Source organism: Penaeus vannamei, chromosome 27, assembly GCF_042767895.1.
Source record: "Penaeus vannamei isolate JL-2024 chromosome 27, ASM4276789v1, whole genome shotgun sequence".
Taxonomy (NCBI): Eukaryota; Metazoa; Arthropoda; class Malacostraca; order Decapoda; family Penaeidae; genus Penaeus; species Penaeus vannamei.
In genome coordinates, this window is record NC_091575.1 from 17,746,304 (window position 1) to 17,763,249 (window position 16,946).

A 16,946-nucleotide genomic window follows, 5' to 3' on the forward strand; every position below is an offset into this window, starting at 1 on the left:
AAGATAGGTGCACGTCCTGAAGTGGTAGGATGCTTCGTGTGCTAGGAACAGTCAGTGACCACCTATCTGAATAGTTGATCTTTCTTTTACACCAAAGTTCTAACTCTGAGAACACCAGATGAACGCCATGAGAAGTGAAACTTAAGTTAATGGAGTGAGACAGCTTTCGAGAGGAGGAGTAATAGTTTTTTAAAACCTTAGACAACAGTTCAACCTGAAATTGTACACTGTGATGTACATAACAATATTTATAGTATATACAAACATTAATCTGCAATTTTCTCTTCATAAATGCTTGTGCTGTTTCAACAACAACTTGCTTTACTTAGGGATATAACATTCACGGAAATTGGTATAGAAGGGAACACTTTCTTCATACTGAGTTTATTATTAGCTTCTGACCCTACTAGACCTTTCAATATATTTATTATACCTCTCCTAATTATATATACACTGTACAACACATATAGCATGTGAAGTGGTTCTGACACATATCTCATTGATACACATTTTTATTTTGAAATATGAAAGTTCTAATGGTCTAAATACCAGCAGAATTAGTTTACAGAAGCCCTAGTCATCCCTACAAGAGAACTAGGGCAGATCACCTGATACAGAATTCATTTTCTCGCGTCTCTCCCCAAAGATCATGTACATCCCTAAGATGCTAGCCAGAATCATCATAACAATAATAATGATAAGAAAGACTCAAGAACCACAAATGCGATTGAGAAGAAACAAAGGTCTTTGTAAAGTCTTCTTTTTTTTAATTAACTACAAAACACAAGATTGCAGAAATATGATATTTTATGAATGATTTCCCCCCCTTCACTGCATACTTTCTGAGCTTGATCTAAATAGGAAGTAGAAATGAACGATCATTGTAAAGGTAAAAATTTCGTATAAAGTAAGGGCTGTGCCTGATTAAAAAATGCACATTCACTAAATTAAGTTGTTATCCACTAACAAAAAACAAGAGTCACACTACGCTTTACAAATGATGATTAGTTTGTTAGAAAAACAAAGGGAATCTAAACAATAGATGATGATATGTTATATTTATCAACTAGATAAATCTATCAAATCCTGTAACTAGATAAATGTATACCAGTACTTATAACTCGTGCTCTTTTCTCAAATATCAGTATATCCTTATTTCACCAAAAAAAGAAAACTATGCTAAATCACATTATCAGTATTCAACAATATCATATCAAACGCAAAGTGATGTTCAATTGGCATGTGTAACAATGCAGTCACAGACAGCATCAGAATAAATATACTATTTCTTAATAACCATTAACCATTTTATTTTGCTGTTTGACCCCAGAGTCAATGGAATACCATTCTTAGTTACCTAAAGGTGAAATACTAATATTGATGATATGCATATTTCTTTGTAGCAACTAAGAAAGACAAGAGGATAGCACAGTAGTAAAAAGTAGAATGTCCAGGGCTTGTCACTGTGCTGATATTAGGGTCAACCGAGTTGAGCAATGATGCCAGAAAGTATGCACGAGTCCCCTTCTAAAACCAAAAAAGAAAAATAGAGAAAAAGGGAAAGCACACGCTGTTGGTCAGCCTGTGTACCAGCGTCCTGGGGCATCGATTCTCTTGCAAACTCAAGAGAGAAAAAGGAACGCCCTTGAAACAGTGAACTTGAAATAACACGAAAAGAATGGACTTCAACGTCAAGTTAGACAGGGCATGGTGAACTAGAGAACTTACAAGGCATGCTTTTTGTGGAGTGCCCGAACTCCGGCTCTGCCATGACTTCACCAACTGCACTACACAGAACATGGAGTCAGTCCGTCATTGCCTAGACTGACGACGAACACTCCTTCGAGAGAGGAAAAAAACATGCCAGAAGTTCAACAAAATAATATGATGGCTTGGACTCCAGAGTCTTGTTTATATAACATTTCTTGCCAATATGACACTTATTGTCATGACTTCGACACATTGGAGATTCCCAAGACTTGGGCGAGTCCACATTCCGACAAGCTGGACGGTAATGACCAACTTCAGAGGAAAAGTACACAACCTTTGAGCTCCCTTTCCAGTGTACATCATTGACCACAATAAAAAATGAAATGTACAAAACAAGAGAAAAAATACTGAAATATTTACCACATATTATAAACTTCAAACTTTCTGTAAGGCAACCGTGATATTTATTTGAATGCAGCAGAAAGAGTTGTGTTGGTTCCCCTGCAAGCTGGTGACTGGTGGCGTTGTAGAAGTGTGTAGGGCGGGGTGGGTTGGGGTGGGCGGGCAGCCAACAGCAGCGGGGCCAGGAACCCACCGTGAACAGGAGCCGCGGGGCCCGGGGGAGGCCCTCCGGCGCCCCTGGCTCGCTGGGGAATGGTACAGTAAGGCAGTGAGCGTTGCCACCATCACTCTAGCAACTGGTACTCCCTCGACCATCGCTTTCAACTCTCGTCGCTTGTTCCGGCGCCGAGTTGCCGCGACACGACTTTACAGAAACGACAATACAAAAGAGTTGGTAATGCCGGGCAGGCTGCTGCCCCTGCGCCAGCTGCCTGCCCGCCTCCCTCGGGGCCGGGCATCAGGGTGGGGCTCAGTGAGGGCGCAGGGGCAGCCTTCGCGCGGGCACGGCCTCGGGGGCGTCACGGTGCGGTACAAAACTAGTATAAAGGGAGGTTCATGGAAGCTACTGGCCACGTGAACCACGCGCACGGCCCGGGTGGGCGACTGGGCTCAGCATGCACTTGACGCATGCGCAACTCAGTAACAAAATGCTACCTAGGCATCTCTAATAAACTGCAAGCATAGGCAGCCACTTCTATCACGAGGCCAGCAGCATGTGTTCCGCCGCGGCCAGGGCGGCGAGCGCGAGCGCGGCGAGGAGGACGAGGGGCGGGCAGTGCGCGATGGCGGCGGCGGCGGGCAGCGGGGGCACGCGCACCTGCACCTCCGCCAGGATGAGCAGCGACAGGGCCATGTCGGCGCGGATCTCGGGGTCGTGCTCGTTGATCATGTTCTTCACCTCCGTCACCGAGTCCTCGCACTCCTCCTGCAAAGCACGCGGGTCAGTGGGCCTCGGGGTCGGAGGAACCTAAGGCAGTCCTCTGTGTCCTACTCTTTACGCTAGGCAAGTCATATCAAGGTTGATGACGCCATTAATCAAGAAGTAACAAATTAAATATTCTGGAAAGTCTACTTCCGATCTATTGTATAATAATAATTCATTAATCATTATCATTATTTTTCATGATTATTCTACCTCCAAGTCAAAGCTAATAAAGTGTCTTAAGTAATAAAAAGAAAATCCTACAAAGCATCCCCCGCAAACTCACCTCAATCTCAATTTAATAATACTTTAATTTAATAATAATAATAAAAATGCCCAAGAAGGAGACCACTCCGAGAGGGAAGCCACAAACCTTCTCCTTGTGAAGCATGATCGCGGACATGTTATCTCGAGTGTAGTCGAACTCCTCGAGGGTGGCTTGGAGGATGATGTTCTCTCCGATGTGCTCGATCAGGTCCAGCTTGCACGCCGTCTGGAGGGTGAGGTGGAGGCGTTAGGAAGAGATGGTTTAAGGGCGATTTTCGTTTGGAGTAGTGGACTATGGGGGGGAGGGGCGATGACCAATAAATAATTATTGTGTCTGATCTATTTCCAAGTTTGGTGGGCTAGATTTTTTTTTCTTTTTTTAAAATAAAACTGCCCTTACTTGAGATACGGTTGATGAGTAAATAATGAAAATTACTTTTCAAATTACATTATCTTCATATGAAATAGTTTGCAAAACTGTATCTGAATCATGTAAAGGAAAAATCACAGAATATATTAAGCATAAAGCTGGCATAAAAAAGACTGCAATTTTTAAGGGCATAAATAATCACACTAAAATTACCTGAGCATAAACTAGTGGCTAGCAAAACAAGCATAAGTAATAGTAACAGCTAATGAACAGGACCTCGCAGGTAGTAGTTCCACTTATGAAAACTTGATAACTGCTCGGCCAAGAAACCAAGAATTGTGGCAAACGCTAATACTGTTTATTCTTACCAAAAAGCTAATCTAGGTGGGAAAAATACGGAACTGAAAATGGCGAGTGCAGTGCTAAGTATTGGGGTTGTAATGAGATGTTAGATCGGTCTATCTACGTGTTCAACTGCGTTCCGTGTGTGGATGTTTTTCTCGGCGGTTTAATGGAGCTGTGAAGTTTTATTAGGATCAGCTTTCTGGTGGGCGGGGGTGGTTACTCTGGCTATTTCCTGCACATGGACACAAACACAGACACAGGCACACACAAACAATCGCAGACACACAAACAGACAAACGCACACGCACAAACAGACAAACGCACACGCACAAACAGACAAACACACACGCACACGCACACACACGAAGGGTCTGCTAGCTTTATCTTTTTACATGTGTGCGGGAAAAGCATTTTAGTATCAGACACTTTGCAATCTAACATTATGTGTTGTTTAGTGATTATTTTGTGCACCATTGGATTAGTCTATAATAAACATATATATATATATATATATATATATATATATATATATATATATATATATATATATATATATATATATATATACACATTTTCAGGTCACTGTGCTTTGCATTATGCAGTCATTTGTACTCCCTTAATAATTCAAAGTATTTCTAGAACAGAGACCTTTTCCTCAGTTTCACCCATTTATCATGTCTGGATTTCCATATATAAAAGATGGATCACTTGAGTGGGTGAGAAATGCTTCTAAAAAACTCTCATTCAAGAAGCATGAGATGAGATAGATCGAAAAGACCGTCTCTTATCAGGTCTTAAAGAAGAGTCTCTTTTCCTTCAACTGAACCCATTTTCCTCACAGCAGAATACAACTCCCTCATACTAAACCTATTTTTCCTCACATTAACCCGTGTTTTCTCTCAAAACAGAACCCCCTTTTCCCCCTCACACAAGAACCATTTCCCCTCATAACTTAATCCTTTTTTCCTTTACAAAAGAACCCCCTTTCCCTCACACAAGAACCCATTTCCCCTCATAACTTAACCCCTTTCTTCCCCTCACAACAGATCCTTGAAGGAGGAGGTTTTCATCACCTTTTTGTGCCGAGCGTCCACGCTACTTACTCGGCGGCCGCGCTGCATGGAAGGTGTAAAGACAACATTAAAACTATTTGTTATTTTGGAAGTCGTGTGTTCTGGCGTTTGGGAGTAGGTGGGGGGAGGGGGGAGGAGAAGAGAGAGGTCTGGGGGGGGGGAAACAAAGGGGGAAGGAGGAGAATCAGGGGGAAAGGGAGGGTGGGGGGACACGAAGGGCTGGAGTGGGCTGTTGAAATGGGTGGAGGGTGTTATAACGAACAGGTGTTCTTCCTTCGGGATTGGTTATTCTGAATGCGATCCAAAGAACATCGGGAACGAGAAGGGGGGGGGGTGGAGAAGGAATGAGACAAGACAAACAGTAGGACGAGCCTCCCCCTACTGTGACAAATATGAAAGAAATGAGTTGCAGGCTTTTGCTATTCAAATCCGAACGGGCTGGGTGCTTTGCTGAGCTAAGAGCGTGGCGGCAAATTAACGCATTTTTGATCATTTTAAAAAAATCTCTTATGAATCTACACTACCATGTGATTGCTAATGAAAAATGTCTTTTTATTCTAGCTCCTGAAGTAGTATGCAGGAGTGAGCAAAACTGACTGGGCCAATCAAAACACTAGCCATGCTTTCCGTACCAACCAAAAGGAAAAATAACACATGAATCTGATTTCTAAAAAAGTTGCATGTTAGTAGCTGGATCAAAGAGACTGGACAGCTAAACAGAAAACAATGCAGTCGATTAAGCTAATACATATCCAGTGTTACATGTTATATGAGCAATATCTCTGAACTGTCAAAGAAATGATATATATGTAAGAAGAGGCAGCTGCAAGACGAAAAAAAAAACTCACTCAAAAAAGTCCCGAGTGTTCAAACGTCAACCAACTTACGCCATTCATGATTTCCGCCGTGTCTCGCACCAGCTTCCCGAGCTTGACCAGGGCGGCGTCAACGAGGGAGGCGGTCTTCGTGTAGGGTTTCAGTAACTTCTCCTCCTTCTTGCTGTAGCCGAGGAACAGGTAAACTCCATAGTCCACCTCGTACTCTTCTGCAAAGGAGGCGGCCATTTAAAAAAGGCGGGCATTTCAAAAGGTGGATATTAAAAAAAAAGCGGGCATTTCAAAAAGTCGGGTATTAAATAAGGCGGGCATTTCAAAATGTGGGTATTTAAAAAGGCGGCCATTTCAAAAAAGAACGTGAAGGCTAATTCTAGGTACTTATGGTTGCTGAATAAAAGTACTATCATCTAGTGAGCAGGTTCCAGTTTGAGGGGACACTCTTGTTTAAATTTATATTAGGTATCATTTAATTTGTGGGAATCTGTTTTCATGATACCAGTTTATATGTTTATATTCATATCATAAACAAAACAATAAAAATAAACGAATATAGAAAACCATAACAACAAAGCCTGTGTTTTTATTCATAATAAAATCTAAAAAAAATCCACGACCATGAATCTTTGCCAAAAAATAGGAAAAAAAAAGAGAAAAGAAAGAAATAAAAAAAAGAAAAACTTGCTTTGCTCGGGCCTGACGCAGATGAAGGAGCCCGAGTAGCAGAAGCACTCCCCGCGCATGGCCTGGTAGGCGGGCGCGGCGTGGGCGTAGACGGCGAAGTCAGTCTCGCACGGCTTGGCCTCCACGCACTCCAGGACGCTGCAGGCGAGCTTCTCGTCGGCGTGGCAGATGCACAACTCCGAGCACTCCTCGTCGCTCTTGTAGTAGCGCCGCCCGCCGCCCTCCATGATGTAGTCCTCCTTCTCGCTCGGGCCGTGGGCCTTCACGCAGTACTCTGGGGTGGGGAGGGGGGGGGTTAGGTGGATTGGCGGTCTGTGTGTCTGTTTATCTATCTAATTGTCTTTACATACATACATATATATATTTACTTATTTATTTCTCTCTCTTTTTCTGTCTGATTACCTGTCCTTGATTCATTCTCTCTCTCTCTCTCTCTCTCTCTCTCTCTCTCTCTCTCTCTCTCTCTCCCTCTCTCTCCGTCTCTCTCTCTCTCTCTCCCTCTCACAGATACTCTTTTTCTCACTCATTTTCTCTTTCTCTTTCCTTCTCACTTTCACTCACTCTCGCTTTCTCTCTCTCTCTCTCTCGCTTTCTCTCTCTCTCTCTCTCTCTCTCTCTCTCTCTCTCGTCACCAACTTTCCCGTCTTCTACCGCCTGCACCAGCACGAGGCGCCCGCGGACAGCGCCGCCCCCCGACACCTACTCGGTGGGACGGTGGTGGTGGTCGTGGTCGTCGTCGAGGTGGTGGTCGTCCTTGGCGCGCGCGTGGGCAGCGTCGAAGTCGTGCCTGACGGAGGGTAGATGACCACCGGCCGAGTGCCTGACGGGTTGCCGTTGCTCTGCACTGGCTCGCTGATCACGCCCGTCGTCACGATGGAGGTGTAGGCGATGTTGGCGCTGGTCGTGAGCTCCTCCCGGGGGTCCAGCGTGCTCAGCATGTCCCGGTGGTAGTCCGTCTGGGCCTCCACTGCGGGCGGAGGGCAGGGGTCAGATGGTCAGGGGGTGGGGGAAGGGGGAAGAGGGAGAGGAAAGGGGGAGATGGTGAGGGGGAGATGGTGAGGGGGGATGGTGAAGGGGAGGGGGGAAGAGGAGGGAGATGGTGAGGGGGAAGGGGGAGGGAGATGGTGAGGGGGAAAGGGGAGGAAGGGGGAGGGAGATGGTGAGGAGGAAGGGAGAGGAAATGGTGGGGGGAAGGAGTAGAAAAAAGGAGGAAAGGGACAAAGGGAGGGTAGAGGGGGTCAGATGGTGAGGGGAAAGGGGAGGAGAAGGTGATGGGGATTGGATGGTAGAGAGGAAGGTGGAGGGGGAAAGGAAGCAGTGAGGGGAGAGAGGGGAAAGAGGGGGGAGGTTCCAGACGGTACTGACAGAGAGGAGAGAGCTAGTAAGATAACACGGGAACGGGGAGGGGGAACTAATGATAAGAGAAGAGCGAATGAAGTTTAGAAAAGAGAAGAGAGAGGAGAGAGTAAAAAAAAGTACGAAAAAGGGAGGGGGAGGGAGAGGGATAAACTGGCGAGGGGAAATGGGGAAATGGGCGCTAGCTGGTGAGGGGATGTGGAATAAGGGAGGGGGATAAATTGGCGTGGGGAAATGGGGAAATAGGCGCTAGCTGGTGAATGGATGGGGAAGAGGGGAGGGGGACAAATTGGCGTGGGGAAATGGGGAACTAGGCGCTAGCTGGTGAATGGATGGGGAAGAGGGGAGGGGGAGGTGTCTATAAGGAGTGGACTCACAAATGCGTGGATGCCTTGGTCTTTATAGGAAAGATAAAAAGGGCATCAGATCCTATTGTCGTTGATAGGAAGGGGTTTACCTGCTAATTACCGTTGGGGGGGAAGAGGGGGGGCGAAGGTTTACCTGCTAATCTAAAACGGCAGAGATCGGTTTGCCTACTGATTAATGGTGATAAGTTGCATCCAACAACTGATTTCATATACCTGAATTTGAACACATTTGCTGCTACGATAAACTGACTTTAGATTCAGTATATATGACTTTTTAAAATAAATATACCAGGCCTTGAACATAGTTTCTGCAACTAATTAAGTGATTGGCTTTAGATTCAGTGTATACGAATTTATACACATGATTTTTTTTAAATCAGTATACACCTGACTTTGAACATATTTCCTGCTACAATACACTGAATCTGCGTGACTTTAGATTCAGTATATATCCATTTTTTTCTGCTGACTCCTTGTGCTAATTCTGTTAGTCATGTATAGAGAACCTGCATAGAGAACACATTGTGCTAGTTTATTGAACAGCTGTTGAGTGATGCCATCCAGTGAGTCGTTCGTATGCTTTGCAAGGATAAAGGTTGATTATATTTTTTGTATATTTAAAAAATCAGTTGTATATATTTCTATGACATTATATATATGTTTATATATATCTCTATATGTCATAGGAATATATATATATATATATATATATATATATATATATATATATATATATATATATATATATATATATATACATATAAGAAATTCAAGATAAATCTGATTATTATAATGTTTAATATATTTTCTAAATCTCTTATTAAACAATGTGGATAATTTCGTTCTTTAGCATATCTTATATCACTTCACAGGAATAAAATGAGGTGCACGACAGAATACACAAAGCCAGCGAAAGCGTCCAATCGACCACACGAATCATAAACAAAATGACCCTAACGCCCCCCCGCGGCGCCATTCTTCGCCCGAACCAAAACACAAACGGAAACAGACGCATCAAAACAACGCCTCCGAAACAAGTGACGGTCGAAACAGCGGGAAAGGCTAGATCAGCAGCAACTCGAGGTGTCGTCATGGCGCCTGTTTTGATTATTGCTCAGTGAAAGTATAACCATTAAGATCATTATTTTCCATCCTTTTTGAAAATTGGAAAGACCAAAATGATCGACCGTATTCACAAAGCATCCGTTAATTTTCATGACGTCATCAAAATAAACCCCATGTGTTTTTTTCCCCCCAAAATAGAATCAGACGCCATGACACCTCCTCGAGCTGCTACTGATCTAGCCTTCCCCCTCCTTTCCACCGCCTCCCAAACAAGTCGAAGCAAAACATCGCTCACCGACGCAGGGGTTGAACCAGAGGATCCGCTGCCAGTCTATGCAGGTGTAGGTCTCTCTGGGTCCCGTGGCCGCGCAGGTGCAGAGGTTGCGCAGCTGCGTGCCCAGGATACCCAGCACGGCGCGTCTGCACTCGGCTGTGGGGCCTGCGCAGCGGCGGGTGTCGCTGTCCACGGCGCACGCCTGCTCGTAGAACTCGAGGCGGTGTCTGGAAGAGGAGGGCGGGTGGGTTCCTGTTCTGGACTTGTTTTACTTGTTTATTTCTATCCCTATGCCTATAACTATCCCTCTGTTTTTTTTCTTGTCGGAGAGTTTTTTTTTCTTGTCAGAGAGAATTTTCATTATTTTTATCAATATTATTTATTTTTTAAATTTTATTTCGTTCTCTTCTGATAGAGGCTTTACATTTTCTAGAAATTGATTTTTTTTCTCTTAATTTTTACTATATACTGATCTCGTCTTGATGTTCTCTCTTCTTTTATAGGTACATCATTTGATGTTCATACAGCTTAAGATTTTTTTAAAAATCTGATGGATTAAATGAAAGAAAGAGAAAAAATATATATTTATGCTTTGATGTGATGTTTACTTTTTGATTTTCAAGTCAATTAGTTTTATCACTTTCAACTCAACTTTTAATGTGTTTTCGTTTCAAGGATATTCTTTATATTTATTTCTTCAGAGGAAATTCAATCATATTTCCCCCTTTTCAGCCTTTATGGAATATGATAGCGGGACTGGAAAGTAAGCATGTAAATGTTTACAAATTCTTTATAGAGGAAATATTCACCGATCGAGTTTTAAACCATAACGGAAAAAAATAAATGAAAATATATAAATCAGTCAATAAAAATATACAAATAAATTAAAAACAACAACAAAGATATATATATATATATATATATATATATATATATATATATATATATAATTAAAAGATATGAACCCACATTCCCTTACCTGCAACTATCATCCTCCTTGCACGACACAGCGAGTCGGTTGCACAGCATGAGGACCTGCCCGGCCGGCCTGCGTGCACAAGCAGGGTGGAGCTTCTCTTGTGCTTTCAGACACTCGTCGGCGGTGGTGCTGCTCTTCCTGGGAGGCGGGGGGGCAGGGGGGGGGGTTACGTAATGATTGTTGGTTAGATTTGCTTCTATTTTGATTTTGATTGATTGGTTGATTGTTGATGGTTTTACTGGTGTTCGATGTATCGGTTGTCATTATTGTTTTATGAGAAATATATATATATATATATATATATATATATATATATATATATATATATATATATATATATATATATATATATATATATATTTTTTTTTTTTTTTTTTTTTTTTTTTTTTTTTTTGGTTGCCATCATTACAATTACTATTCCTACTACTACTTTCAATACTTCTAATACTGTTACAACTTATATTATGATTATTATTGGTAGTAAAAATACCACTAAAATCATTATGATCATTATTACTGCCATTATCATTATCATTATCATTATCTAGCATTACTCATAGCAGTTCTATAACATTTTCCTGTTTTTTTTTTTTATTCTTCATTCCTTAAAACCAAAAGCGCTGGTCTGGCACTTATGTATATAGAACTAACATTTACATAAACAAAATGCATACGTGTATATATATCTAATGGCCATAAATAGGTAATTGAAGACATACAAATTGCATATATTATAAAAACTTAAATTGAATCAGCTGCTGTATTGCTGAGGTTTTGAAGTTTAAATCTATTGTTTGTTAATTGTTTTTTCTTTTCTTTATTGGTTCAGGACTTTTCCCATTCGCTTTATGAAAGTGGTTGAAATTCAACACCACCACATAAAAAAAGAAAGATGAAAAAAAGAAAGATGAAAAACGAAAAATGAAACGAAACTAAAAAAAAAAAAAAAAGGGAAATGGAGACCGAAGTGACCCCTACAGACTCCAGGCTCCCCCCCCCCCCCGTGAGACCACCTCCCTCCCCCTCCGAAGCCAACTCACTTGCACAGGCAGAAAGCCACCTCGTGTCCCCATCGCGTCTGCACGTTGCGGTAGAAAGTCTGCAGCTCGCTCATGCAGGTCTCCCTGTTGCAGCCGTCGTTGTCGCAGCGGGCCAGCACGGGGTCGAGGAGCCTCCTGCAGCTGAGGTCCGCGAGGCAGTCCGTCAGCGCCGTCTGGCAGGTGGAGTGCAGCACAGGGAGCGGACCCGGCGTGGCGTACGTGTTACCTGCGGAGGACTCGCCGGGGTTAGAGCCCCTTCTCGTCACGCTTTCAGCTCTTCCTATTTCTCTTCCTTAGAGGCGTAGGGGAGGAAGCGAAGGAGGATCAGGGAAGAGGGAGACAGCGGCAGGGGTAAATGGGTAATTGGGAGAAGGGATAAAAAAGCGGTTGTTTTTCGTTTGCCTCGAGACGCGGAGAGGAGGCTGGCGAGGGGTTCCCGCTGGAAAGCAATGGGTGAGTTTCGGAAGAGGGGAGATGGAGAGAGGGGAAGGAAACAGGAGGGAGAGACAGCGGGGGGAGAAAAGGGAAAAGATATCGAGCTAGGTAAACAGACGTGGGAAGAGAATCAAGAGAACAAGGGAGAGAGAGAGGAATAGAAAATAACCAAAATGTAAAAAGAGAGATGGAAGAGAGGTCTGAATAAAGGACAGAAATGGATAGGGAGATGGATGGAAAGCTAGAGGGATAAGGGAAGACGAAAAAACACACACGCATAAAACAAACAAACAAACAGAGATGACTAAAGACAGATTCTGACTGTCGGACGATATGCACAGCCACTTAAAAAAAAGACAGAAAGCAAGATATTTTCGCGCTCACGAAATATCTTTGCCGAGTTTTAATCCTTTCGGCGACACTGATCAGCAGCAAAGATAAGATTAAAAGGAAATTTAATACATCAAATATTCAATATTGTTTTTCGTGTTAGCGGTAACAATATTAATCCAAATACACGTCATATATGTGTGAAGAAGTACGAAAGGAAGCCATTCAAGTATTAATATGCATTTCAACCCTTCTCCTTTCTTTTAAATAGATGAAATAATAGTGAGACAATTGTACCATTGGTTACTTTAGTTGTCTGCCATAGTCAACGGCGACACATATACACAGTACACAAAGGAGAAACAGGAGGGAAAAGAAAGGGGAAATTACGATGGCCTGACGATTTACCAAAGACGAAACACTAACAAAATGTCGAATGAAGTCATATGCGCAGGGAAGCGAACGCGAGGGACTTTGCGACGCGATCCGTGTGTTCGATTCGATGCATTTGATCTATCTAACGTTTTGAATCGAGTGAAAAGGGGATATCATGATAATGGCCGAGCGTTGCGTTCAGTAATCCGAAGTAGTCAAGCTGTTTAATTTCACATATTCGCGTTTAAAAGCAATTAGCGCTAAGTGCTGTCCATCAGTATAACGTGCCATGTCAGCGATATATTTTGAGGAAAAATGAGTAATCGATATCGGAATGTATTTGCATTTTTAGTTTTAGTTTTGTTCGGCATTACGTTAATCCTGACATCTATGGTACTGTGTATGCTATATGTATATACGCACACACACACACACACACACACACACACACACACACACACACACACACACACACACACTCTCTCTCTCCCTCCCTCTCTCTCTCTCTCTCTCTCACACACACACACACATACAAACGTTTTTTACATACATGTAAATACACTTCTATACTCTCTCACTCTCTCTCTCTCTCACACACACCTCATTCAGTTGCGTATTCATACCAGCTGCAACGCAATCCAGCTGACCTTCCCTTTACAAATCCACGTGACCCACAAATTCTTAATCCATCCATCCATTACCTAAGGCAGACGAATCCCCACACTGACCGCGACGAGAAAGCTGATAGATCGAAGGCTTTACTTTACTAAGGTCATGTTTTAAGTAAAAAAGGAGACGCATTTTTGACTTTAAAGAGGAAATGGAATGAGTCATTTAAAACAACAAATGGATATGGTGGTCGAGATCTGTACTTTGGAGAACAAGAAGAATGTAGCAACTTAAAAAAAGGGCAATACGGACATTCTGAACAGAGAACTATTTCTTTGCTGAACAGGAACAACGTTGTTATTGCGAGAAATACAAATAGTATTCCTTGGCTTCTCTAAGAAAGGTGTTGGGTTTGTGAGCGAGTGGGAAGAGCTGTAATATGCACGGGGGGGGGGGGGGGATCAGATATCGGGAATTTTATCCTCATCCGGATTTTGAGAATCCATTTTTCGTGTTCTGGAAATCCACACACACACACACGCACACACACACACACACACATACACACACACACACACACACACACACTCAAGAACATACACAGAAATACTTTCATCGCGGTGTCAATTTATATTTATATTTAAGAAGGAAAAGTGTAACTGTATCTAACTCTCAAACTGTGTACTTATATATCTAGATTTACGCGTACCTACCTATATATTTACATCTTATATTCATATACTTCTACTGATTTACCTTTTCACACTTATTTACATTTATTAATCTTCATATCTTTCCTGTGGACCTTAGTTTTAAAATAAGGGTTCCTGCTAACGGGGTGCTACATATATGCTGATATACGCTTTGTGATCTATCGTAAGATCAAATTACATATCTTACTGTATAGTATATTTTTCTATGCTTGGCGGCATCTGATTTCTCGACTAAACCATAAAATATAAAAACAGAGAAAATGAAAATGTTGGCCAATTCATATATTTTCCTACAACGAAGAAAAAAAAAATCAAATCTACTTAATTTCTGTGCCTGAGAATCCTGCAATCTCTCACAGCAAACCCTTCTCAAAGGCATTTAGTCAACGTCTAAAAAAAGAAAAAAAGAAAAGCAAACTGCTTACCTAGCATCAATCGCGATCCAGCTGACACAGGAAGGAAAAGAAGCGAACAAAATACAAACAGAAGTGAAATCTCGAGTAAACAAGGATTCGGAACGGATTCGAACGCGACGGAACTCGGGTGTCGATTGATCGGCGGACGTGACGTGTCCGGCGCTGCAGTTGGAGCCTGTGATCCCCCGAGATTACGAAATGATCTTTGCTTCGGCTTTAGTACTCCATATTAACATATACCGGCTAACATTAATTGAATAATCGTGGGAAAGTCTTTTTTTTTCATGACAAGCACACGCGAGTGGGTTTCTCATCACTCCCAAGTTGCCAGGATCAAAATCAATTTCCTTCTGCAAACACTTCAACTGCACACACGAAAATATAAAGTCAGTCAACAACTCGTCGTTCAGTGTATTTTACAGCAACAGCGACAGTCGATCTATAAACTACATCAGCCATCAAAATTCACTTTCACATAACGGAAGAATCCTCAGGAAAACTAAGTACATACAACACACAAATCCCCTGAAATGGAAGAAAAATGACACTGATAAATCATCACACATTATTTATACAATAGCACGACATGAAATGATAAAAGACGCCACGATATACTGAGAAAAAACAGAAAGTGTAGAGGCTGTGGACAGGATACACCAGCCACCATCTTCAGCGCAGCCAGGCGTAGGAGCAAGGTATTGAGCTGAGTGTGTTGTTGAAAGGATTATTAGTACATTCTAGAATAATAATTAATCATGAAATATCCTTCGGTTTGCTGCTTAGAGAAGGGGAAGAGGGGGAAGAGGTAAGTGTAGATAAAGGGGAAATCCTGAAATACTGAAAGAAGGATGGTTATCAGTTTCTCGTTACATTCGAAAATTCCTTTTTTTTCTCTCGTACAGTCAGACAGGAAATAAAGCAGATAACTCAGGGCTAAGAAGCAGACCAAAGGAGATATTACGAGGAAGAGAAACAAGAATAGAAAACCAATAAAAATAAAACACAAAACCATTACATATAAAGAAGAAGAGTCAGAAAAAGAAAAAGAGGGAAAAACAAATACACGGGATAGGAAAACAATACGATAAACGAGGGAGAAACGAGGAACAAAATAGAATAGTCTCGCCTCCACTGCTTCCTGGTGAGGTGGGGTGTAAAGCTCTCGAAACGAAAGAGTCTCCCCGTGAAACGCAGCCAGATGCTTCGGGAATCAAAATGACTATTTATTCCTTCAAATCGCGATGTTGTATCTATTTCCGCCGTTATGTTATCTCTCCTTCTGGCTGTGTTTTCTTTAACAGGGACACTGGACAATGCGACTTTTCTTTCTCTCCATTTTTTTATCCATTTCCAAAAAAAAAAAAAAAAAAAAAAACACACAAAAAACAAAGAAACAAACACACACACACGTCAAAGTCCGAGCTCGTGAAAAATAATCAACAACCCACTAGCACTTTGGTCAAATATATATGGATATAATTCTGCAAATCCATGAAAAAGGGGGAATACGTTACAACATCGACATACAAAAGAAGAAGAAAAACACACACACACACACACAAACGACACACGAGGCAGTACCTACTATACGGTGATATGAAAGTCATTTCTCTTTCATGTTCAACGGGGTAGGAAGTGAGTGGGATAGATGGGTTTATTTGTGGAGATAGATAGATAGGGATATAGCGACAGGCAGGTAGATGGATGGATAGATGGATAGATAGAGAGAGAGAGAGAGAGAGAGAGAGAGAGAGAGAGAGAGAGAGAGAGAGAGAGAGAGAGAGAGAGAGAGAGAGAGAGAGAGAGAGAGAGAGACGAGAGAGACGAGAGAGACGAGAGACGACGAGAGAGACGAGAGACGAGAGAGAGAGAGAGAGAGACGACGAAAGAGAGAGAGACGAAAGAGAGAGAGAGAGAGAGAGAGAGAGAGAGAGAGAGAGAGAGAGAGAGAGAGAGAGAGAGAGAGAGAGAGAGAGAGAGAGAGAGAGAGAGAGAGAGAGAAAGACGAAAGAGAGAGAGAGAGAAAGACGAAAGAGAGAGAGAGAGAAAGACGAAAGAGAAAGAAACGAGAGAAAGAAAGAAAGAAAGAATGAAAGAGAGAAAGCGAAGAAAGAGAAAAAATACGAAAGAGAAAAAACGAGACAAGAGAAAAAGAAAGAAAAAAAAGAAAGAAAGAGAGAAAGAGAAGGAGAAGAGAAGAAGGGAGGTCAGGGCGGACGAAGGGTATTACCACAACACCAACAGACATACCATATCAGACATGAGAAGAAGGGAAAAGAGGAAAATTATATCTCATCGGATTCAATGGCATGTACTCACTTAGGAAAAACTCAGACTTACCTACTTTGACAATTTCTTCCATGGTGACCGAGTCTAGCGT

The 16,946-nt window shown here is 42.2% G+C and overlaps 1 protein-coding gene across 1 annotated transcript in view; it reads right to left on the reverse strand.

Moving 5' to 3' along the window:
- LOC113800719 (uncharacterized) overlaps positions 1 to 16,946 on the reverse strand; it is a gene marked incomplete in the record, with an annotated part of 379,608 nt that overhangs the window by 1,472 nt on the left and 361,190 nt on the right. The window contains 9 exon segments of the mRNA XM_070140955.1: positions 1 to 3,037; positions 3,408 to 3,527; positions 5,090 to 5,131; positions 5,977 to 6,134; positions 6,608 to 6,880; positions 7,310 to 7,573; positions 9,691 to 9,896; positions 10,649 to 10,786; positions 11,689 to 11,914. The exon segment at positions 1 to 3,037 is cut by the window's left edge and continues 1,472 nt beyond it. Coding sequence (XP_069997056.1) covers positions 2,810 to 3,037; positions 3,408 to 3,527; positions 5,090 to 5,131; positions 5,977 to 6,134; positions 6,608 to 6,880; positions 7,310 to 7,573; positions 9,691 to 9,896; positions 10,649 to 10,786; positions 11,689 to 11,914 — 1,655 coding nt within the window.